This window comes from Chrysoperla carnea, chromosome 5, assembly GCF_905475395.1.
Source record: "Chrysoperla carnea chromosome 5, inChrCarn1.1, whole genome shotgun sequence".
Lineage (NCBI taxonomy): Eukaryota > Metazoa > Arthropoda > Insecta > Neuroptera > Chrysopidae > Chrysoperla > Chrysoperla carnea.
Window position 1 is genome coordinate 64,924,655 of NC_058341.1, and position 26,640 is coordinate 64,951,294.

At 30.4% G+C, this 26,640-nt stretch overlaps 1 protein-coding gene across 2 annotated transcripts in view; it reads right to left on the reverse strand.

Annotated features, from left to right (window-relative positions):
- Positions 1-870: 870 nt before the first annotated feature.
- Positions 871-26,640, reverse strand: part of LOC123299588 (peroxisomal acyl-coenzyme A oxidase 3-like) — a 33,807-nt gene continuing 8,037 nt past the window's right edge. Inside the window, exons 1-8 of one of the 2 annotated variants that reach the window (XM_044881841.1) lie at positions 24,674-24,748; positions 15,952-16,136; positions 13,585-14,038; positions 11,765-12,454; positions 8,487-8,720; positions 6,235-6,386; positions 4,950-5,237; positions 871-993 (exon numbers count right to left, since the gene is read on the reverse strand). In XM_044881841.1, the coding sequence (XP_044737776.1) occupies positions 874-993; positions 4,950-5,237; positions 6,235-6,386; positions 8,487-8,720; positions 11,765-12,454; positions 13,585-14,038; positions 15,952-16,101 (2,088 nt within the window). In that variant the 5' untranslated portion in view covers positions 16,102-16,136; positions 24,674-24,748 and the 3' untranslated portion in view covers positions 871-873. Of the gene's footprint in view, positions 994-4,949; positions 5,238-6,234; positions 6,387-8,486; positions 8,721-11,764; positions 12,455-13,584; positions 14,039-15,951; positions 16,137-24,673; positions 24,749-26,640 lie in introns of those variants that run through there. The other variant, XM_044881842.1, reaches the window with a different exon arrangement.

The following is a 26,640-nucleotide window of genomic DNA, read 5'->3' on the forward strand; positions in this document are numbered from 1 at the left end:
ACTTAAAATTAATTAATAAAAGTACAAATTCAGTGAGGGCATTTAAAAATTTCTAAAACGGAAATTCAAATTTTTATACGTACGTGACATCATAGTACGGGCTTGTCAAATTTGTTGACATATTGTTTCATATTAATTACTTAAATTTTATATGGTATTTCATTAAATTATACTATTCTACGGCTTTTTATTAGAAAACTTAATAATAAAGAGTGTAAATTCTGTTTGGTAAATTCATTTTTTTAAAGTGTAAGTTATACATTGAACTGTCACCAATTGACAGATCACGTACTTATACGTCATCAACAGAGAGCTCCAAAAAACTGCGTTTAAATATCTCAAAATTATTCTGTATTTTAAATATTTTTTTACATTTAATTACAGCATTTTTAAGCAGTATTTATATTTTTTACTTTTTTATAACGGTGTAAACAATGAATTAAAAATATAACAAAAATACATGAATATTCCCTATTGTTTTAATTTTTCTGAGAGATTAACAAGAAGAACATTTTTATTTTTTACTTTTCAAATAACCTTTCACCAAGACAAGGCATTATGAAGAGAAATTTTTGGTTGTCAATAATCAAGACGCATATATTTGTCAATAATAAAAATTTATATTAAACAAGTCAAATACATACATATAATACAATAACATTATCCATATCCTTTAATAACAATTAATTAGGATTATGAAAAAAAAAACTCATTGACAATTTTTGGAAAACTCATCTACAAGCATTGTCAATTTTTTAAACCATCAATATCTAGTTTTCCACAGATAGTCAAAATATTATAGGCCAAATATTTTTTATAAAATTTTATAGATTATTTTTGGACTCTTGTAAATTAACAGGACAGCTTTGGTTCCTATAGTTTCGATTGAATATCAGATGTATATGTACTAGAGTCAAGAATATCTTGCCACCAATCGACTCTTGCAAATGTTTCTGGATTTTGGAACAGTGATGATTGTAAATTTTTATATACCTGAAAAAAAATCGTGTAGGTAAGTATATTATTAAAGTGTGATCAAATAAAAAAAAAATGGTGTCAATTTTTAGATAATTCTGAGTTCGGAGAAAAAAAATTGAATTTTGTAGATTATTATGATACAAATTGAAGAAACTAAAATCTAACATTTTTTGATGGTCGGAAGGGGTCCAAAAAAAATGGTAAAGTGGCCTAATTCGGTCTTTCGCGTCAGACACCGTCGGATTGAGTTAAAAATAAAAAAGCGTTTAATAAGCTTAGGCGCCGTAAAAAGGCGAAAAAAATGAGCTGCGAATGAACCCGATTGGTCCATCAATGTCCCCACAAATTGCAAAAATCCATCGATTTTGCTCGAAATTTCAAAACTTCATAGCTCTTGTTGTTTTAACGATTCAAAGCTGAGATTTAAATGGATTGTAGTTTTTGTGCCCATGAAGTATCACACACAATTTCAGCAAGATCGAATGTATACTTTTTGCAAACCGCAGCTGAATGCAAAAAACAGGACTTTTGTAAAAAGGCCCTAAAAAAGTTGTGGTGCGGTAACGCGCTATTTTTTTTACGCGATCATATGCTTCAATAGTTAAAGTAATACCTACTTAAGTGCCAACCTCTCATCTTTAGTAAAAGTTACTAAAATATAAATTTTAAATTACTATTATTTTAAATTATAACATTAAAAATAGGATGGGAGTAATGGGAGCAATTATTAAGAGACGAGAAAAGTTATGTGACATTATAGTATGATGCATATGCATTTAATATTGTGATATTAAATGCATATGCATCATAAATTAAATATCTATTGTGATTACTATATTGAACTTTTGCTGCTATTTAGCTGCCTTGATGAATTATGTTTTGCTTTTTCGTAAGGCAAGAGTAAAAATTTTATCGTATAATACCTTATTGTAACTGTATTTAACACATATTCTTTGCATGTGAATTTAATTGTTGCATTTGCCGTTAACAGTTTGAATAATTCCTAGTACTTCCATAAGTGACCATTAAAGAAGAAGAATTGCAAGAATTGTGGACGATAATGGGGCATTGCTTCTTAAACTTCAAGTACATCTTATCTTTACGACGATGGCTAGCATTAATTAGCGATTTTATTAGCAACGGAACCAATAGAAGCGTCCTTGCCGCAGATTGCACAATCGATAGTAGTATCAGCCATACTTTACAAATAAATCTCCAAACAAAAACACAATATTATAATAGAAGAAATGTTTTGCAATATAATGTTCGAAAATTAATTATGTAACTTGCAATTTAATTGACAGTAATCAACTCAATTAATAATATAGTAAGATACATAGGTAACTTAATTTATAAAAAAATTGATTTATATTTAACAGTCACTTATGGAAGTACTGGGAATTATTCAAACTGTAAACGGCAAATGCAACAATTAAATTCACATGCAAAGAATATGTGTTAAATACAGTTACAATAAGGTATTATACGATAAAATTTTTACTCTTGCCTTACGAAAGAGCAAAACATAATCCATCAAGGCAGCTAAATAGCAGCAAAAGTTCAATATACAGTAGAACCTCGATAAGTTAAAGTCCAAGGGAAACACAAAATATTTTAAGTTATAGAGGTTTTAAGTTATCAAGGGTCTATGTTAGGTAAAGGTTAATATAGAGGTATGTACATGTTTCTATGTACCCTAGTTAATATAGAGGTATGTACATGTTTCTATGTAGTTACTGAGGGCCTATACAGATATTATTTATTTAAGTTATAGAGGTTGCGTATTTTAAGTTATAAAGGTTTTGGGCTCTGATGGGAAGGGAAGATAGTATTTTTTGAAGTAACAGAGGTTTTTATGTTACCGAGGTTTAAGTTATCGAGGTTCTACTGTAGTAAGTACATCACAATATTAAATGCATATGCATCATACTATAATGTCACATAACTTCTGTCTCTTAATAATTGCTCCCATTACTCCCATCCTATTTTTAATGTTATAATTTAAAATAAGAGTAATTTAAAATTTATATTTTAGTAACTTTTACTAAAGATGAGAGGTTGGCACTTAAGTAGGTATTACTTTAACTATTGAAGCATATGATCGCGTAAAAAAAATAGCGCGTTGCCGCACCACAACTTTTTTAGGGCCATTTTACAAAAGTCCTGTTTTTTGCATTCAGCTGCGGTTTGCAAAAAGTATACATTCGATCTTGCTGAAATTGTGTGTGATACTTCATGGGCACAAAAACTACAATCCATTTAAATCTCAGCTTTGAATCTTTAAAACAACAAGAACTATGAAGTTTTGAAATTTCGAGCAAAATCGATAGATTTTTGCAATTTGTGGGGACATTGATGGACCAATCGGGTTCATTCGCAGCTCATTTTTTTCGCCTTTTTACGGCGCCTAAGCTTATTAAACGCTTTTTTATTTTTAACTCAATCCGACGGTGTCTGACGCGAAAGACCGAATTAGGCCACTTTACCATTTTTTTGGACCCCTTCCGACCATCAAAAAATGTTAGATTTTAGTTTCTTCAATTTGTATCATAATGATCTACTAAATGCAATTTTTTTCTCCGAACTCAGAATTAAAATATTCAAAAAGTTAATTTGATCACACTATTACTGATAACTGTATAATTAGTAATAAAAACGAGAAAAAATTAACACAATCGAGGATTTAGATTGTTAGGCCCATATCGACAATAACCCTTAAAATTGTCGGTACTTCATCAACCTGGAAGAATTCAGGCTCAGTGGTCGTGCGATCTAAATCGTCTTTAAAACGTTCGGCTACTGTCTGGAAGGTTAATTAAAGAAACCCGAAGAATTAAGTCAAATCTGATGTCAGAAAATGTTGTGCCCAATCTAACTGTGCAACTTTTATTTGGCTGTGTAATGGCAACCATTAACTGTACCATTGGGTATATAACAAGGTATAAATATTATGCAAAACTTTTTGTTAAATATATTAAAGTTCTTCTAAAATTGAAGCGGTAAAGAAACTGATAATTGTAAATATGGCGACCAAAAATAGTTTTTTTGGGCATAACATGCTTAAATATAGTCGCATCAATTAATGGTTTTTACTCAGGAGTCCTCAATAACAACTCGGGGAAACAAAGGGGGGGATAATCTGGAGAGTAAATGCAATGTCCCGACTGATATATCGATGCCCAGCTTAAATTGCTAAAGATAGAAGTTTCAAATTTCGAGAAGATATTGATTTTATACTGTAGGTGTCATTTAAGAGAAAATTTTTGAAACTCCCTAAAAGACTGAAATAGGGAACGAAAGTTTAAGTTCAGAGAGGTCGCCAAAGACAAGTTGGCTCAATAAGTCCATCTCCTAATGGCAAGATCTGAGCAGTGGCAGAGAATTATGAGACATTCTCTCCTTCCCCCTCCACACGGTGACAGCTCCTACAATAGCCGTGATACACTGTCAGGCCCAGGCGTTCAGCATGCCTGCCACCCACCCAGTGTCCTATAATAGTCGCAACAACTTTGCTAATAGAGGTCCTTGGAGGCGATATAAGACCATATCTGTCTTATCGTACCCCAAGTACGTTCCTCCCTCCATCTAAGATAGGCCCTTTTTAAGATATCCTCTTTAAGAATCAGCTCGCAGATCGCGAACGGAACTCCCGGATGTCTACTGATGCTTGTTTTCGACAGCATTGTGCCATATCTAGCAAGCTTGTCGGCTTCACAATTTCCTGGAATGTCTCTGTTTCCTGATACTCATACCAGGTTTACATTAAGTTGTTCCGCCAGCTCGTTTAAGGACGTACGACAGTCATCTATATGTATGCGATTAATATTGGAGAAAAAAAGTCGGGACTTTTAATATATTAAATAGGAAGATCCACACAATATTTATACCAAAACATTGTTGATTGGGCTAATTGCTTTTGGGTTAGATATCATATTTTATCTACTAATATTATATATAAATAAAATACTTACTTCTCCGTCAGAATTGCCTAGCACTGAATTTAATATAAAATCTGGTGGTGCTATTGTATCAGCCAATGATACAGCTTCTGGTAATAATTGTTTACAAAGTAATGGAATTGCTTCTTTAAAATGTGTAACAAAATTAGGTCCAGTTATGAATCCACCTTGGTACAACGTTGGTATATGTTTTTCAAGTGAAAATAGACCATATAAGCTAAATAATTTGTGTAATACTACTTGAATTGCTTTATCTTCACAATTTTTAATTTGTTTATAAAAATGATCTAACATAAAATGCTGAAAACAAAAATTTATCATATTAAAATAATTCAAATTTAATCTATAAAGTAAATATATAATTATAGTATAATAAAAGTAAATATCTAAAAGGAAAAAATTAATGCATCCTTGAAATTTTACACAGTTGTTTAATAGGCTGTTTCACAAAACCACTAGTTGAAGTTAACCTGAAAAAATCACTTTTTTTTTTATAGTTTTGGATAAAATGGCCACCAAAGTTTTTTCCTAAGTTGAGCCCTCACGAATGAACAGTGATGTTTACGAAAGAATAATTCAAATAAAAGTTATTAATTTTTTTATAAGAAATAACTTTTATATTTAAACTTTTGTTCTATCTCTAACGGCTTACAAGATAAATACTTTTTCATTTGATTGAATGAGCAAAAAAATTCCATTTTAAAATTGGAATATCTTGGTCAATTTGAAGTTAGAAAGTCGAAAGAAAAACGAAAATGTGCGCAAATACTTCAGCTAGAACTTTTAATTGAATTTTTTTTATTTGATGCATAGTTTTTTTTTTTAATTTGTAAAAAAACTGATTAAAACCCCCAAACTATCCCCTAAAAAAGTGAGCTAGATACGCCCCTGAGAGGTATACTTTTTTTTACCAAGTGTTTACACCTAATAAATAACTGTGGAAAATTTCAAAGATGTATTAATTTTTTATTTATTAACATGACATTAGATTTAATTTTATTAGACTATTTAGCCTCTTCTTAATAATTGCTTATTTTTGCGAATATCATAAATTTTTCCACAAGAAGAACTTTTTGCTAGCGTTTTCTGGACAACTAGTGGAATGCTTTTTAATGGTTGCTTAAGGCAGAACTGCACACTCTGTTAGTTCTGCAGATTTAGGCGAACTCCATGCACACTGCGCCGCATATTTTTTAGAGAAAAATATTGATTGTCGATACATGGAATGCCAATATTAATTGAATGATTTGTATTGACGCAACCATTGAATACTTTGTTGGATTTGAAGAATACTAACCTGTATATAAACAACAGATAATGGATATGCATGATAAACTTGAGAATTATTTTTAGCGTGGAATGGATCTTGATTTTTGCATGTAATTTCTCTCTTTTCATAAGTTTGTTTTAAATACCAACAAATTAACCATTGATACATTTCTAAAATAGCTGTAATCAACAAATATATGATTAGTAATCAAAAATAAAAGCTTAATGAGTCTGCCGAACCTTTACTTTTTATATGTAATAAATATTTTTAAATTTGGGTTCAAAATTAAATTGAAGCTCCTAATGCAATCGCAATCAGCAGTCAGAATAGTCAACAACGACGGTCTATTACTATTTTTATATAGTATGTCGTATTTAAGATGAAAACACCCTTATATTTTCGTTATTTATAGGAATATGGATTTGAAATTTAGCACAGTCATACAGGTTAATGGGTCATAATCAATCGAAATCTGAACTTTAAACTCAGCCACAAAACACACAACTTGACAAATAGGGTCGATTCTTAATATTTTGTCTAGCGTCAGAGGTGCTTAGAATATTTTTTTTACCCATATACAGTTTTTCATGACAAAATTCGTATTTTTAATTTTTTTATTATTTTGATCTACACATAATTATTACAAGTTTATTGAAATATTTGAATACATAACACTATTAAATTATCAATTTGTCCAGTTTTTACATTCCAAGCACACTTGTTATAAAAGTTTATTTTTTAATTTTATAACTAGGGATGGAACTATGGAATATAAATATTGAACTGTATAAAATGACTTAGTGTTTGCAGGCCCGTGCGCAAGGGAAGGGTGTTGGGGATCAAAACCCCTCGCATTGAAAATCTGTCCACATAAATTTTGAATTAACAATATAGTTCTGTAAATACACTCATTTATGAGACGTATTTCAACTGACGAATCAGATGTATGTTTTCAACTCGTTATATTATTTGACTTTGTCTATGAATCGAATACTTGAATCTTGGCGAGGCTATCGAACTAGCTAATGTTGCGAAACATATTTTGATTTAAATAAGAGGAAACGTTAGAGAAGAGATCTGGAAAAAACCATGAGCGATATCTGCGATAAATACGACATAGAAGTGCGGAAGCCAAGGTTCGCGTCATACAGACTCAACGCTCGTATATACAGGCTGATTCTGTTGAAGATTATAGATCGAATTTTGAATCATCGCAATATTTTATCAAATTTAGCTTGTCTCTGTCTCAATAAAATGAACAATTTTGATGCTCGACTTTTGCTCGACTTTTTGAACTAAAATATTCAATTTTGTTAGATGATTCCCGTGACATGTAGGTCGACAAAGTTCAAATTTGGCGAAAACGCATTGCAGGACGGGTAGCCAAAAAGTCACTAGAAGCACTCGATATTTACAATAAAGATACGTTTCTGAATTCTACTAAATGCATCGTGTTTTAACAGTTTTGCCTGTGACAACAGCGGTGAATAAACGCTCCTTGTGCAGTCTTCGCTCGATGCAGTCTTCACTCAATATACATTGCGGTGTAGAGGTCGAGGCACACAGAGTTTTGGAAAAGTTTTTTACTCTACCTCGCAGAATTAACTTATTGAAAAATATTGACTGAAAATCACATTTTGACCTAATTAAATGTTTTACTCGAAAAATTTACTATTTTTATTGACTTTATGACCTAACATGGCGAACAAAAGTTTGAATCCCTTCCTTGGATTATTCCTGCGCACGGGCCTGAGTGTTTGCATACACAAACAGCAACTGTACGACATTATTTTCCAAAATAAATTGACAGGTTATGTTGTAGTTATGATTATATAAAGTATAAAGCAATCGTTCTGTATTTTTATGGTGCAATTTTCCTTATTTGCTTATCAAATTGTAACTTCTTTGTTAAATTGCAATTTATGGAAAGAATTAATAAATGATTTACATAAGACATTCTGGAGAAAGAGCGTTCCGCTTCGCCGCAATTTCATTAAAAGTGAAATTATATATGCAATGAAGGCTGGGGGCTTTTTGTATCCATGGGACCCTAGGCTCTTAGTCCAAAAAACCCTTAAGTAGATCCGTCCCATGGGAACTAAATAAATACATATTAGAACGTTAAATTTTCCACCCGTTCAATTTTTAAACGTACAAAAGGGGATTTTTTTGTAATAAACTCATTTTTTAGTTTATCTTCAAACAGCTTCAAAGGTCAGAGAGTCAACATTATATTGGTTGAAGTTAGAATTAAATTTAAATGAATTGCATGTACTTACTTTCTGGTTTAAGAATGTCTTCAACACATTCTGTTTTTAATTTTGAAGATAGCAATTGTTCAGCATTATTTAGATAATAAACCGAATTTAATGGAGTGCTTATTTTTTCCTTTTTCAAGACCAAGGGCCATAATTTTAGTAACCAATTACTTGCTTGTTGGACAAGAACTGTATTTTCTCCTTCATATGTGCAATTAGCGTCATTGTCATTTCTTAAGTCACCCAATTGTGCAGCTATAAATAAGTAATAAATTAGAGTCCGTTTATTAAAGGCAGAGAAAATCTTATTTCTAATAGAAAAAAGATCCTCTACACCCATTTTGCTGTGATTATAAAAAAATTGTAATAAAAAAATAGAACATTTCTTAGGAAAGTATTTTGGTCTAGAATTTTTTTGTTGTTGCATATGTTTAAATGTTGATCCCTTAAGAATATGCCCTTAAACGAATTTTTATTTTATTTTCGGATTATTTTCGGAGATACACCTGAATTTCTGGTAACGAAATTTGAATAAATCGCTCTGTACTGCGAGCTGCTTCAAAAGAAGGTAATCTCGGCTCGCCGAGTAATCCAATATTCCGATTAATATTCGAGTTACTCTCACGGAATTGTCTTTCAAACTTAAAACGCGTTTTTTTGAAGCTACATTTTTGGCGAGGTGGTTGACATGATATCTCAAGTTTTAGTCGACCGATTACTTTGAAATTTAGTGAGAAATTTCCTTATAAATTGCTCTATCGTCTTGTACCTCAAATTTAAGTATTTGAAAAAAAAATCACATAAAAAGAGTTAAAAAAATTTAATATTTTGTTTATAATAATTTTTTAAGTTTACAAAAAATGCATAAAATTTATTAATAAAGTATTACTTAAATTTTTTTAAACTATTTTGATGTGATCTAGTTAAGTATATTTATAAGAAGGGCTCCACGAAGCGAAAAAAATTTACGCCTATAGGCATAAAATAAAATATTATTTTTAAAGATTCTTTTAGTATACTTTGCAAAAGGAAAATTCGATAAAATTTTATTAATAAACAAATGTCTAACTAGTTGAAAAATAAAAAAAACTTTAAGATAAATTTCCACCGGTAATAAATTTTTTTAAAGGTTTATTATAATACTCCATTATTTTTCAAATTTTTAAACTAATATTTAATACCTTAAAAAAAATATTTAGCGTGAGATACTCGTTTTTGACGATGTTACAACAATATAAAAATGATGCAAAAGTCCTATTTTTAGCGTTAAACTAAAATTATAAATGATAGAGATAGACTTCCGGGATTGAGAGTTTTATCTTGAAAATTTCCTCCTCTTTAATAATCCTCCTCTTTAAAAATTTCTTAAATATGAATATTTTATGAAATATTGGTGAAAACGAAATACCTTTTTTTTTTTATCTTTGATTGGGTATTTACATTATTTTTTTTTTCTTTATTATATTATTTATTCATGTAACAAACAGCCGAGAAAATTTTTTTTCGAATAACTATAAAAACATAAGATAAAAGCCATCAAAATTTTGTTTTTATCTTATTCTAGCAAAACAGAATTTTGTTACGTTAGCATATGGATGATAGACACACTGACGTCATTGTTCTTATCATATCTCTCTGTTTAATACCTGTCTTTAAAATGCTTTCAGACATGGGCAAACGTGACTTACAAAAGTCCCTCGGACTCCTAACTTAACATACGAGTAAGACAGAGAGACAATTTTTTTTTCTACCTATATCATTATTATTAGAGAAACTGAGATAGGTAAAAGAGTCGTATACCCGTCTCGTTTCCTCCTTTATGAGCAATGCGGACTTGGATAAAGAGACAGACAATAAAATTTATGACACACAATAAAGTTATAACAATGGACTTAAAATAACTCGCCCATGCCTGAATTATCATCCGTATTTCTTGGCCGACCATATACCATGTATATATGTAATATATATCTAGGTACACTAAGTTTAGTCCCAAGTTTGTAACACTTAAAAATATTGATGCTACCAAAAAAATTTTGGAATAGGTGTAAATTATCTAATTAGTCCATTTTCGGTTGTCCGAACGCCCATCCGTCCGTCCGTTTGTGAGCACGATAAGGCAAAAACGAAAAAAGATATTAGCAGAAATTTTTATACCGTGCTGAGGGCGTGAAAAGTGAGATCGAATTCCTAAATGAGTAAAGTAGGTCTTGGGTCCGTAGGACCCACCTTGTAAATCGTTAGAGATAGAACAAAAGTTTAAATGTAAAAAATGTTCCTTTAAAAAAATAATTTTTTTCTTTTGTTTGAAACATTTTTTCGTAAATATCACTGTTCACCTGTAAGGGCTCGAAATAGGCGCAAATTGTATAGTAGGTATGGGGGTCCATACCTACTGTCCATAAATTACGTGAGATGATTAAGGGGGAGAGGGGGTCGAGTCAAATATCATCTAATCTCACGTTGGGGAGAGAATCTCGAAAAATATCACGCAATTTTTTTTTCTGATTGAAACAAAAAAATATTATACTATTTTGTTGAATTTAATCCAAATTGTATGTACATGTTTAAAAAATCCAATAGTCTCTCTTGAGACCGCGCATAATTCTCCATGGACTGAATTAGAGTAATTCTTTTTTTTTTTAATCACAGTAGACATAATTTAAGTATTCTATTCTTAACTTTTTATTACATTTATAACTCTCAGCAATATTGATTGGTAGTCTTAACTAGTCGTAAATAAAAGCACAAACCAAATTGTTTTTTTCTTTTTACAATAAACAATCTAACGCGTTTACGTAATAAACCCACATTCTGAAAAATCTCACGTGAGATTGGGGGACGGGGGAGGGGGTTGACTAAAACCTCACGACATCTCACCAAGGGGAGAGGGAGGGACAGAAAATTTAAAAAAACACCTCACGTAATTTATGGACGCCCCCTATGTATTATATGAGAATATCAGTTATATATGTGTGACATGTATGTATGTGTAATGCGACAGTGTAATCAACACTGTTTATACATGGCAATTCAACAATTAACTCAGTCATTTGATTCATATTTTGTGAATAAATTCGAAAAATAAATTTCATGCAAATACCCAATTACCAGTACACTTTTCTAGATATCATTCCGAATTCAACAAGCTATTACACGTATTTCACGATCATTAACTCTATATTTTACTAATTTGAATTTGTCGATTAGACTAAGGTAAGTAAAGCTGAAATTTCAGCAAAATTTTGGGTGGTTAAAATATTTTAAAGCATACATGTAATAAAATAATTCTTGAAAACCTTTTAAGTATCCATGGCCACCACAAGCTTCACGACATTCTTGTATTGCGTCCCGCGCAAACCATCCAGCTACAGGTTTTCCCGCAGACGAGAGTGCATGCATTTCAATACCTTCAACATCCATATTTTCAGTTTTTTGACCAAGAATTAAATTGATTGTAAACGTAACATTTTGCGAACTTAAATAAGCTCCTGCCACTTTAATAATGTAACAACCAGCTAAATATGGAAAAAGTCGCCATTGTTGTGTTGGGTATTCTATTACCGGAAATTCCTCTTTATCATTACCAAATTGTTTTCGCACTGCAGAATACCTAATTGCAATAGCTATGGCCTTTTCTAAATATGAAACAGCTAATGACATAATACTTATTCGTCCACCTGAAAGTATGCCTAAAGCAGTATCAGAACCTTCAGATTTCTTCGCTTTTATGTATTTTCCATCAGGAGTAACATCTGCCGAACGATTTAATAAATTTTCTCTAGGTATACGATAATTATCAAACATAACAAAACCGTTGTCCATTCCATTAACACCAACTTTGGCACCTAAATCGCCAACGATTACACCAGGAAATGGTAGCATAGTTTGTCGATTTCGTATTGGTACTACGAACACGTGTAAACCATGATCAACACCATCAGGTGTAATTAATTTCGCGTATACTGAAGAATGCGTGGCTGTTTTACCTGAAATTATTTGAGATTTTTTAAACAAATTTAATAGTTAGTACAACTAATAAGCCGGAATGCATAGGAAAAGTGGGAAAAGAGCACCGATTTTAATGAATCGTTTTTTTACGTGTTTATAGGACCCCAAGGAACATCCAGCCTACTTAACCTAGTCAGAAGGGGGCATATGGCCCCAGCGGGGTGGTATATGTAGCCCAAAGTTTGAAATGCTTATTTTGGTTTATAATTGTCATCTAGTGGGTATTTTTGGTCGCCGAATACGAATCCGAAGCCAGATAACTCGAATTTACGTATTCCAAAAATCGTGTCATTTTTGACCCGAAATTTCACTTTTGGTAAGAAAACGGAAAACTAAGTACTTATCGTCCAAACTGTTATCAAGGAGGTATTGATCGCTAATTACGAATCTGATGTCAGATTAACGAATTTTATCATGTATTCCGAAAATCGTACTATTTTTGACCAAGAATTTCACTTTTTTGGTACAAAAACTGCAAATAAAGTATTTATCGCCCAAACTGTGCTCTAGGAGGTATTTTTGGTTGCTGATTACGAATCCGGTGTCAAATTACACGGATTCTATGATGTCATTCGAAAATCATGTCATTTTTGATAAACACTTAGTTTTTCAGTTTTTCTGCCAAAAAAATGAAAATTTCGACAAAAAATGACACAATTTCCGGAAGATGTGACAGAACTCATGTAATTTGACATCGCACTCGTAATCATCAACCAAAATACCCTATAGAGCAAATTTTTGCAATAAATTCTTAGTTTACCGTTTTTATGCCAAAAAAGTGAAATTCTTGGCAAAAAAGGCACGGCGTGACAGAATCCATTTATCTGAGTAAAAATACATACTAGATAACAGTTTGAACAATTAATACTTACTTTTCAGTTTGTGTGCAAAAAGTGGAATTTCCGATTAAGAATGGCATTGTTTTTGGAATATGTTACTAAATTAGTGTAATCGAACATCGAATTCGTATTTCAACGACGAAAAATGCCAACTAGATGACAATTTTAAGCCAAAATAAGCATTTCAAATAAATTTGGGCTGTTTGCAGTTTTTGTGCATTGATAACCCATGGATTGTGGTATAACTAATATTAATATTTATAATTTACCTAAAGATCCTACCCAACATTTTGCTGCTTCAAAGTCAGGACTATTTAATACAAACTCTTGAGTGGTTGGATCATATGTTGCAGTTGTCCGCATTCCTTTAGTATTTGTGCCATGTGAAATTTCAGTTAAAGCAAAGCACCCATTTATTTTGCCTTCATCCGCTGCTTCCAAAAATGGAAAATGGCGCTCAGTTCCCATTGATCGTATAGAATTTTGAAATAATCCAAAACTGAGTAATATTTTCATGGCAGCAGATGGATCATATTGAAATAGTGCTATATTTAAGGCTGCCGGTTTCAGTGGATTTGAAATGAAATTTTCTATGCTTAACATATTCAACGCTTTAATCGCAAACATTCTTTTTGTAGCTAATTTTCTTTGTTCATCCAAAGAAGGTACATTTAACTTGTGTTGGAATATTTTGTTTTCTTCAAATGTTTGCCATATTTTTGCCTAAACAGTTAAATCACTTGATATTATTTTATACCTTGCAATCAATCACTTAAAGTTTATTAGACATTAAGGCAATGGGTAGATAAAAAGATGAATTTTTAAAATAAATATAAAAATGAACACGCACACCTTGCACCCCCGGGGTAAAAGGGGTGTGTGGCACCTAGACATTGGAGGACGCCAGCCGATTGGCTTGTACCTACATACAAACCTGCACATACCGTACGTAATCATAATCGCAGAAACAAAGCACCTAAGTTCGAAAATTTGAACAGTAAGACGGATTTGAATGCGGCTTTCTGCATTCGATTCGATGGAGCGTCAGGAAATTTTGTGACTTAAATTGATTTATAACAAATTAAAAATATGCAATTTGCATAAATAATATGCATTTTATAATTAAATTTTAAATTAACCGTAAATATACTAAATTCACAATTCGGTTAATAGTGATGAAAATGATTCCAAACTTATAACGCGAGGGTTTATGTGGTTGTTGAACACGAATATCGCGTCAAAATTGGTCCACCAGGTACCCGGTGCTCAGGGTAAACGATATCCATGTCGTCTCCTGTAGTTTTCGCGATAGAATTTGGCATCAGGTACTTGATATCTGACCTACCCAGAGTACCCAAGGTACACTGGCAGAGTTCATGTTCAGGAACCCCAAATCCTCCAAGTAACAATTATGGAATCATTTTCATCACTATTAACCGAATTGTGAATTTAGTATGTTTACGGTTAATTTAAAATACAATTATAAAATCCATATTATTTATGCAAATTGCATATTTTTAATTACTTATAAATCAACTTAGGTTACAAAATTTCCTGACGCTTTAACGAATCGAATGTAGAAAACCGCATTCAAATCTTACTGTTCGAACCAAAAGCTTTTGTTTGTTGCGTTGTTGAAAATGAAATTTTTCGAACATTTCTGTTTCGAACATTTCATTTGATTTGACTCCAATGTTGAAAATCCCATTTTCTAGCATGTTAGAAAATCCTTATTGTTGGGTAGTTTTTCGCACGCTCTCTTAACAATTAACAATCAAGCAATTAAAATACAATTAGGCCAAAAATTTTTGCGAGATATTGTTGAGTAAGCTTTGCACTACAAATAAAAATTTTATACATATTCAAAATCTGAACTTCAGTGCTTTAAATGGGATCCTGCAAAAATTTTGCCTGCGAAAATTTGTCATACTCAATGTCTGATTTTGTCGTATCTATTATTTGGGCTATTGTATGCACACAAAAATCATCTTTTATCATTTTTTGGTAAATTTGATCGATTAAAATTATAAAGAATTTAATATTTAATAATATTTCAGAAAAATTTCGAAAATTTGTTTACATAAATTTTGATATTATTCAGTTCGATAAGTAATATTTTAAATAAGTGAAATTTACAAAATTTAATTAAAAAATCCTCGATAAATTTTTCGGGTACGGAACCTTAAATTCGCACTTGAAACATATCTAAGAACACTCTCCACTTAATTATCTTTTCCCTTAAAGCCTGTTCCCAACTGAACCGATTTTGAAGATCATCGTTCATTTTTTAGTTTTTTCGGGTACGCAACCCTAAACTCACCCTTGAAACATAGCTAAGAACACTCTCCGTTAAATTACCTATCAATCGAAACAAAAAGAACTAAAATCGGTTCACCCGTTTAGGTGCTACGATGCCACAGGCAGACAGTCAGATACACACACATATATAGCGGTCAAACTTATAACACCCCTTTTTTTAGTTTGGGGGTTAAAAATAGCATCTATTTAACATACTCAAAAATTAAATAAAAGTCCGTGGGAAAAACTTTGGCACAGTTCTAGATCGATTACAAATAATTACCTTGCGCTTAGGTTACTTAAAGGTGGTAAGAATATTTAATATTTATTAAAGTTACCTTAAATTCAATGATTTCTTCAGTTTCAATAAATATTTTCAATTTTTTCCAATCAAATGTTGCTTGTTTACGATAACGATCCAATGGACCAGGTTTAAAATCTTGTAAGTAGTTGGCCATTTTAATAAGATTTGCAGTTTGTAAACGCATTCAGTATTAAAAATATTTGATCGGCAAGTACATATCTACAAATAAAAAAAATTGATTGATATAAAAATTTCATTAAAACCATTTCCAAAACATCAATGCAGGTGTTTGAACTTTTTTTGGAACAATTTAATTTTAAATCAAAACATTATTTATTATGAATCAGAATGAATAAACTCACAGATATCCGTTTGTTCATCTACAAATATAATATAATATGTTGATTACCATACCTTCTTTTATTATAATAATAATAGTTTTAGGTAGGTGATAGTTCAAATAAGTTTTGAATTAAAAAAAAATTCATTAATTATTTAATAATAAAAAAATATACCTAATATTGATTAATAAAAATGATTTTACTATTTAGAATATTCTAAAATTGTGATTTTTATTTTAAAACAATCAAAAATCTTGCGTTTTTTATGCAGGTATATAAAAAATGAAAGTTATAAGAGAAAGTACTGTATTTTCTGTTGTGTGTTTAATTCAATTGAAATATGCTATCTATATCTATTTTAAAATTTAATAAAAATACCAATAATTATGTGAACATTTATATCACTTAAATTGTAATCAAAAACAAATGAAAACAAACAATTGACTGAGTTAACTGTTGAAATACCATATATAAACAGTGTTAATAACGTAATCACTACATAGTATAAAACAAAGTCGCTTTTTCTGTCCCTATGTCCCTATGTCCCTTTGTACGCTTAAATCTTTGAAACTACGCAACGGATTTTGATGCGGTTTTTTAAAATAGATAGAGTGATTCAAGAGGAAGGTTTTTATGTATAATACATCCATATTATAGTAGAGTAAGGGGTTGAAATAGGGGTTGAAAGGGATATGCTTCAAAAACTAAAAAAGTTGTGCATCGATTAAGCTCAAATATTGACACGATATACAACTAGCTTCAAAGATCTATTGTTTTTATCTACTTTTAACCTTCGGAGGGTAGAAAGGTGTAGCGAGAAAGTGGGAAGGAATTATCGAATATTTACAAATATACCTAAGTGGGGTATCAAATAAAAGAGCATGACGTGTACATTACAAAACTGTTATCCCACGCAAGGAAATGTGGAGGGAGGGGTGCAAGTGGGGATGTTGCCCAGCAAAGCGGGTAGTTCACAGCTAGTCGTTTATATAACACAAGTAACTGATATTCCCTTATAATAAATACTGTATAAAGATCTAAACTAATTTGCGTCCTCACGGGTAAACAATGATGTTTATTAAAAAAAATGTTTCAAACAAAAGTTGTTAATTTTTGTATAATAAATATTTGTTGTATTTAAACTGTTGTTCTATCTGTAACAGTTCACAATTGACCTATATGTTGCTCATTTATGAAGTCGACCTTACTTTTTACGTCCTCAGCTTCAGCTTGATATCTCTTTTTGTTTTTGTGTTATCGTGCTTAGGGATTAATACAGGCTATATATAAGCTCGTTAATCTTGTCCATAATGTATTAAATTACAGGAGTTATTTTTTTAATTTAAATAGGTTCAATATCACGTACTGAATGTAAATACACGAAATCCTTATAAAAATTTAGGGCGGAAATGCTTCCATTTTAAGGAAAACCGTTTTGGTCTATCTTTTCGTATACTGTACACTTAAAAAATGGTAATATAATTTGTATCCCTTAATTTATATTTTATAAAATAATCAGAATCCTTTTCAAAATTATTTAGGGGAGACTGGGGATACTCAATCTTTCTTATTAATACAGCTTATTAGTCGCATCAATCAATGTTTTTACTCAAGAGTTCTCAATAACAGCACCGATTTTGATGATTTTTTATTAAATGATTCTTTTTGTATATTATTTAAAATCAGAAACATTTCAGAGGGGGGAAATAATCTGGAGGGGGAAAACGCAATGTCTCGACTGATATATCAACGACCAATCTAAATCGCTAATGATATAATTTTGAAATTTCGAGAGAATTTTGATTTTATACTGTAGGTGTCATTTAAGAAAGAATTTTTCGAAGATCTCCTAAAAGGGTGAAATAGGGAATAGAAGTTTGTATGAAAATATATACTTTTCATTTTAGAGTTCTCTACTTAACCGATTTTAAAAATTATTTCACTTAGAGAATGCTGCACTAACAGCAATTTACATGCGTTGTATTTTCTTTTCAAAAAAGTTAGGGATCCGCACCAAAATTTAAAATCCATTGTTATTGTTTTTAAGTTGAAATGCATTTTTTTGTGGAAAAAAATCACGCAAGAGTGATTTTTTATGTAAGTTTCACAAATATTGTTTAAACATTTAAGAGATGATTTTTCGAAATTTATCTTCTATAGGGCTGAAATGGGGGATGAAAGTTTGTATGAAAATATACGCAAATCGTCATATTTTAGTTCACTACTAAATCGATTTTAAAATTTCTTTCACCAAAAGTTAAAATCCATTCAATAATGAAACCGATATTTTTGAGTTCACTACGTAACCGATTTTAAAAATTATCATCTATAGAATGCTACATTATCAGCCATTGACATGGTCGTATTTTCTTTTCAAAAAATTAGCAATTTGCACTAAAAGTTAAAATCCATTAATTAGAGAACAAAAGGGAATGTAAGAGAATTAAAGACTATAACGTGGATACTGCTACTTATTTCTTTTGTTTAAACAATATTTGTGCAACTTATATAAAAAATCAATCCTGCGTGATTTTTTTACACAAAAAAAAATGTATTTTAACTAAAAACAATAAAAATGGATTTTAACTTTTGGTGTGGATCCCTAACTTTTTTGAAAATAAAGTACAACACATGTTAAATGCTGTTAATGTAGCATTCTGTAGGTGCAAGAATTTTTAAAATCGGTTAAGCAGAGAAATCTAAAATGAAAATTTGTATATATTTTCATACAAACTTCCATTCCCTATTTCACCCTTTTAAGGGATTTCCGAAAAATCCTTTCTTAAATGACACCTACAGTATAAAATCAATATCCTCTTGAAACTTCAAACTTCTATCATTAGCCATTTAGGCTAGGCATTGATATACAAGTCAGGGCATTGCCTTTTCCCCCTTCAGATATTTTCTCCTGCCTGAATGGTTTCTGATTTTAAGCAATATATATAAAAAGAAATAACGGTTTACACTCTAACAGTTTACAAGTGGAACCTACGGACCCAAAAACCAATTGACGCTATAAAACCACTTTTTACGTCCTCAGCACGCTATAAAAATTTCAGCTTGATATCTTTTTCCGTTCTTGAGTTATCGTGTTGGCAGACAGACTGACAGACGGACAGAAAACCGAAAATGGACTAATTAGGTGATTTTATAAACACCTATACCAAAATTTTGTTCATAGAATCAATATTTTTAAGCGTTACAAACTTGGGACTAAACTTAGCATACCTTGCATATTACATATATGCATGGTATAAAAATAGGGCGGAAATGCTTCCATTTTATGAAAACCATTTTGGTCTATATCCCCGTAGCCGTGCACTTTAGACCAAAAATGATAATAACCTTTATTGTAGATAATTAAATTTTCTTTCTTTTTTGTAGAAATTTTTATTTTGTATCACTAACCATTTATGAATTATACAACTACGACGGTTTACTTATTGGGTATTTGACCGTTACCTCTTCTCTACAAGTTTATTGAAATATTTGAATACATCACTATTAAATTATCAATTTGTCCAGTTTTTACATTCCATAGCACACTAGTTATCAAATAAAAATTTTAGTATGCTATGGAATATAAAAATTGGACAAATTGATAATTTAACAGTGTTATGTTTCAAATATTTCACTAAACTTGTAATAATTTTGAATAAAGACCAAAATAATAGAAAAATTAAAAATGTGAATTTTATCAAGAAAATCTGTATATGGGTATAAAATGATATTTTAAGCAAATTTTTCTTGTAGTTTTTTAGATATCTCTAACCATCTCTTACGCTATGTAAAATATTAAGAATCAGCCCTATTTGTCAATTTGTAGAAGGCTGAGTTTAAAGTTCAGATTTCGATTAAGTATCTTAAAAAATGTAAACCATCACATTGTATGACTGCAAAATTTCAAATCGATATTTTTTATAAATAACGAAATATTTTTCATCTTAAATTCGACACACTGTATAAAGAAATATACCTACTCAAAATACTCAAATATTTTTGGATTATAATATAAATATATTTACCGCGTATTTTCTTATAGTGTTTTTGCATAGTAAAAAAATTTCTGGATCTAAGGATGAAAGTAGAACAGCAAAAAACCCGCATACCCGTGCTAGCACGAACCCATTAAAGGCATAGCTAAATCCGTGAATTACAGGATGAATGTAATCACAGGGTGAACACCAGTCAACATTTTGTTTCTCCTTCGTATTCACCCTGTGACTGTATTAATCCTGTTCTCCTTTAATGGATCCACTTTTTTGGTCTTAGTGTTCACCCTATGAGTGCGTCCTTCCTATGATCCACGGGTTGGATATGCATCTAATGGAGTCAAATTATCAAAAGTCTGTGAATGAATGACCCTGTGATAGTGCCCACCCTTTGAATCGATCCATGGGTTACTTAATCAAGTAGAAAATTCTCTATCGATCAGTATAGGTATACCACGACACAGTAAAATAAATATTTATTGAGATATAAAGCTACAAAAATAAGGGAAAGTGGTCTATAATGATCAATCAGGGTAAAATGATCCCTCGTTGTTTTAGGTAAACCATTAAAGCCTTCTAGTATATTTATCGATAGATGGTTTCCGCGCGATCAAATTAATCGTTCAACAAAGACTTATGGTGATGTATAAGTTAATTTGCGTTTCGTAGCAAAAATATTAATTTTACTGCTTATGATTTATGGTAAAACAAATTTCAACGTAAAATTTGTTTTTATACCATGTATATATGAAATATACATAGTATATTAAGTTTAGTCCCAAGTTTGTAACGCTTAAAAATAATGATGCTAGGAAAAAAATTTTGTCATAGGTGTTCATAAAATCACCTAATTAGTCCATTTCCGGTTGTCCGTCCGTCTGTGGACACGATAACTCAAAAACGAAAAAAGATATCGAGCTGAAATTTTTACAGCGTACTCAGGACGTAAAAAGTGAGGTCAAGTTCGTAAATGAGCATCATAGGTCAATTGGGTCTTGGGTCCGTAGGACCTATCTTGTAAACCGTTAGAGATAGAACAAAAGTTTAAATGTAAAAAATGTTCCATATCAAAAATAAACAACTTTTGTTTGAAACATTTTTTCGTAAACATCACTGTTTACCCGTGAGGGCGCCAATTAGGCGGAAATTTTATAATATGTACTATACTTGATTATCAGTTATGTATGTGTCACATGTTTGTATGTGTTATGTGATAAAGAAATCAACACTGACTATGCATGGTATTTCAACAATTAACTCAGTCAATTGTTTGTTTTCACTTTTTTTGTATTAGTTTTTTCCGACTGACTGTTTTTACTCTTGGCTTTTGTTGACTTTTAATAATATTATAACACATTTTTATAGGCGTAAAATAAATTTTAAGGTCAGTTTTTATGACTAAATTCAAATATGTCGTTACGGGTAAAATAATTCTTTTTATATAGGCTAAAATGATCCCTATTTTGTGTCTAAAATTATAATAGATAAAATGATCCCCCATCATGTAAAGGGTCTTGAATGTGTTGATTTAGATGAATTTACCAGTGATTTTTGTTTTCATACTAATCGTTGATGCAATGTAAAAGAACAGTTAATATTTTATGTGAACTGTTTGATAAAAAATGCAATGAGATCATTTTACCCACTATCCTTACAAGGTCGGTCAAAACGATCCCTTTTGAGAAATATTGAATAGTTCTAAAAATTTGAACAGATCAAAAGAAATGTACATATCAATATTGTAACATTTGAATAAAGAATTCAAAAATATTTCGACGTTGTACATATTTCGAATAGTTTGGCTATAAATTACATTTTTGCTTAGGGGGATCATTTTAGACTACCTTCCCCTACATGACATTAAAGCCAACAAAACTTTTAAAACAATCTAATAAATTGGCTGCGACATAGATACATAAACAAAAATCTTATTTTTTCAGATATCTAGAATAATAAAATAAAATAATCAGCAAATTGATTAATTAATTAATTTTAGAATGCAAAAATTATAAAATTATGAAGATGTTTTTTAGTCTAACATTCAATCTAAAAATAACTTAAAGTATTTATTTCATTGTATAAAAGTGTTCATTTATCTGTTATCAGTTATTCAAATTCAAATTCAAATTCAATTTATTAATTCTTTTTTTAAACAATACAATATTGTACAGAACATGTCTTTAAAAGGAATAGGGAAAAGGAAAGGAAGGGGAAGGTATGCAGCTATGGCTGACTTTGTTAGGAACTATCCCGGCATTAATCTCGTGCAAACCTAATGGAAAACCATAGAAAACCATAGGTAGGATAGCCGGCATCTGATACTAAAAGATCAAATGTCTCCCGAGTATTACTCATAGTGTGATTCGGTTAAGAATTTGGAATACAAGTGGTACTTAGATGAAGTACATAAAAAATTAAACTGTAAATTACATAAGTCAAACTTAAATATTTTCTCAGTTGAATAGATATGTTATAATATATACAAAAAATTTATTAAAAAAAAAATTCATTTTTTTTTAAATGAAACCAGTATAATTTAAATTTCAATGTTCTCATTATTATCAATTCAACTGAGAAGTCAAATCTTTAAGGAATATAAATCCTTAAAATAAAATACTTATAAATAAAATAAATCTATCGGTAATATAATTTGCAAAGCAATTTGTAAGTCACCTAATAACAAAGTGTTTGTAATATAGATAACAAATATATAAAAAAAAAAAACAAAATTTCGTTTAAAGCTCATAGCAACACTTCGTCTAGAGAATATGGACAGATAATCAATAAGTACTTTTTCACTGCAGTTATAAAAGTCGATCTATTTTCTCTGTTATAGAATTAATTGTCTTACAACTAATAAATTTATTATAGAAATAGTGAGCTTTTCATTGAATCTGAAAACCAAGGTGAAGTTAATGTCTGTACATGAAAATGAAGGTATACTAAATTTAGTCCCAAGTTTGTAACGCTTAAAAATATTGTTATAGGTGAACAAAATTTTGTTATAGATGTTCATCAAATCCATTTCCGGTTGTCCGTTTGAATGGATGTGTGTCCGTCCGTCCGCCCATCTGTCAACACGATAACTACAATACGAAAAGAGATATCAAGCTGAAATGTTTATAGCGTGCTCAAAACTTAAAAAGTGATGTTGAGTTCGAAAATGAGCAACATAGGTTCGTAAATGAGCAACATGGGTCTTTGGTCCGTAAGACCCATCTTGTAAACCGTTAGAGATAGGACAAACGTTTAAAAGCAAAAAATGTCCCTTTTAAAAAAGTAAACAACTTTTGTTTGAAATATTTTATCGTATATTCATATAAATATATTCATATAAATTGAATAAATTCACAGCAACAAATTTACTCAATTTTTGATATTTAAAAAAAAAATAAGTTTCAAAAACTAAACCCCGAAGGTTACAGAATCACGCTCTAAAAACAAGAATATATGTTCAACTGTAATTGTTATGATAAGTCAAATCGTTATTAAAGTTGGGGAACCTCTAAGATTAACATAAAGTTCAAATGAGCAACATAGGTCATTTGGGTCTTGGGTCCGTAGGACCCATCTTGTAGACCGTTAGAGATAGAACACAAGTAAAATGTAAAAAATGTTCCTTATAAAAAAAATAAACAACTTTTGTTTGAAACATTTTTTCGTAAACATCACTGTTTAGCCGTGAGAGCGCAAATTAGGTGCAAATTGTATAGTATGTATTATATGGGAATATCAGTTGTATATGTGTGACATGTATGTATGTGTAAAGTGACAGAGTAATTAACACTGTCTATACATGGTATTTCAACATTTAACTCAGTCAATTGTTTGTTTTCTCTTGTTCTATTATAACTTTATGTTCTCTAGAGTGCGCCATATTCAATTTAATGTGACGCTAAATAGTATATAACCAGCGGATAATCGAGACGCTTTTAACGATACATTATTTGTCAAATTATGACAAGTAGTTTAGAAGCTAGGTGGGAACAGATGAGCATACATACATACTGGTCAAACACATGATCCTGGCCACAGTATAGTCGTAGTTAAAATTTAGGTACATGATTAATTTATAAACCCAAAATATAATCAGCTTTGATAAAATTTTAATATAAAATTTTATTAAATCAAAATTAAATCAACTTTTAAATAGTTGATAGCCTGTAGGTATGAGTCAAATTCCAGACTCACAAACAACCATTACGCATCATTCATTCATTATACCTAGTCATACCAAATTTACAAGATTTTTAAAAAATCATTGTCATTGTCAAAGATTTACATTTTTAACATGAAAAATAATAATTAGATATGTATTTACTAAACATATTGGGTATGGTAATAGGGAGAAGACACAGCACAGACGTAAGTTAACAAAATAATTATAAAGTGCCCATAAATTTTTTAGTTTAGGATCACTTACATTTTTTTTTTCACAAAGCAACACACAATAACACCTAATGATAAAAGATCTAATCACTACACTTCACGTCATAAAAGCAGCTTACTCTTACTTAGTTCACAAGAATGATAAAATATTAAATACTAAAGTACCAAGTACATAAATTAATTTACTGATTGAATGTAAAACAACATATTTTAATAATAATATACTATTATAAAAAATTGATGAACCTTTGAACCAAATTGTGTAAATTATTAACTCGCATTCACATGCCATCAATTATTTAAATTAGTATGTTTTATGTTTTTTTATGATTTTAACAATTTTTATTATACCATGTATGTATATATGAAATATATCATAGTATATTAAGTTTAGTCCCAAGTTTGTAACGCTTAAAAATATTGATACTACGAAAAAAATTTTAGAATCATCTAATTAGTCCATTTTCGGTTGTCCGTCCGTCCGTCTGTGGACACGATAACTCAAAAACGAAAAAAGATATCAAGCTGAAATTTTTACAGTGTGCTCAGGGCGTAAAAAGTGAGTTCGTAAATGAACAACATAGGTCAATTGGATCTTGGATTGGGTAGGATCCATCTTGTAAACCGTTAGAGATAGAACAAAAGTTTAAATGTAAAAAAAGTTCCTTACCAAAAAATAAACAACCTTTGTTTGAAACATTTTTTTGTAAACATCTCTGTTTACTCACGCGGGCACACATTAGATGCAAATTTTATAGTATGTATTAATATGGGATTATCAGTTATGTATGTGTGACATGTATATATGTGTAATGTGATAGAGAGAGTAATCAATACAATACGGTATTTCAACAATTAACTCAGTCAATTGTTTGTTTTCACTTGTTTTTATTTATCTTTATACAGAGTGTCTTGTGACTCGATATAATAGCTTAAGAGTGTTTTCTTTGCAGAGCAGTTTTAAGTCGAAAGTGCCTTATATAATTTTGTATAAAACCCAATAGTTAAGGAGTTATGTGCACTATTATGTCTCCAAAGATAAAATTAAAGAGGAATAAACTTAATAATAAATTAATCTAATCTGGGTAGGCTATGCAATTGTGTTGCCATATTGTTGTGACATTTGATTGTTTATGTTTGTGTTTTTTATTTTTTTAGTTGTAATAATACTCTGGACATATCCTTACTTAATATTATAAATGCGAAAATCACTCTGTCTGTCTGTTACAATCACGCTTAAACTATTGAACCGATTTAAATGAAGTTGAATTAAATGTTAAAAGTTGTAGAGGTTAAGATATTTTCGTAATAGGAACTTTTATTTGAATAGTATTGACGTATTATTATTATTATTATTCAGGTATTGTAAATAGGTATTTATCAGAGCTATATGCGAGTGCAGCGAGTGAACACGCAGTTATTCCAAAGTTAAGTTTTCACTTCGGTCGGCAGTCAAATTTTATAAAATTTACTTGATACTAATTTTTTGTTAGTTTACTAAAAAATGAGTTATACCTAAGCCATTATAGATTAAAATGACCCACTCTGTATATATAGGATTTTATCTCGATTAGTGAACGACAATTTTTTTTGCGAATTTATTGTTTTTCAGAGAGCAAGAGTTCTATACTGGATAATTCAACAATTAACTCAGCCGGTTGATTGTTTTCACTTGTTTTTAATTAAATTTAAATAAATACCCTCCTGTTTAAGAATCTTTTTTTTTTTAATTTCTTAAATATTAATATTTTATGAAATATTGGCGAAAAACGAAATACATTTTTTTTTGCATCTGTAGTTGTTTATAACTTTTCTTTTTTATATTTGCTGAAAATTGCTTCTGAAAATTGAACTTGTTAATTAGACTATAACAATTATATGAAGCATTCTTTTATTTTTAGATTATTTAATAGTCGCATAAACAGCATGGTCATGAGCGACTCATAAACAATAGAAGCATTCTTGTTACTGTTCGTTGAATACAGTTATAAAAACTATCAA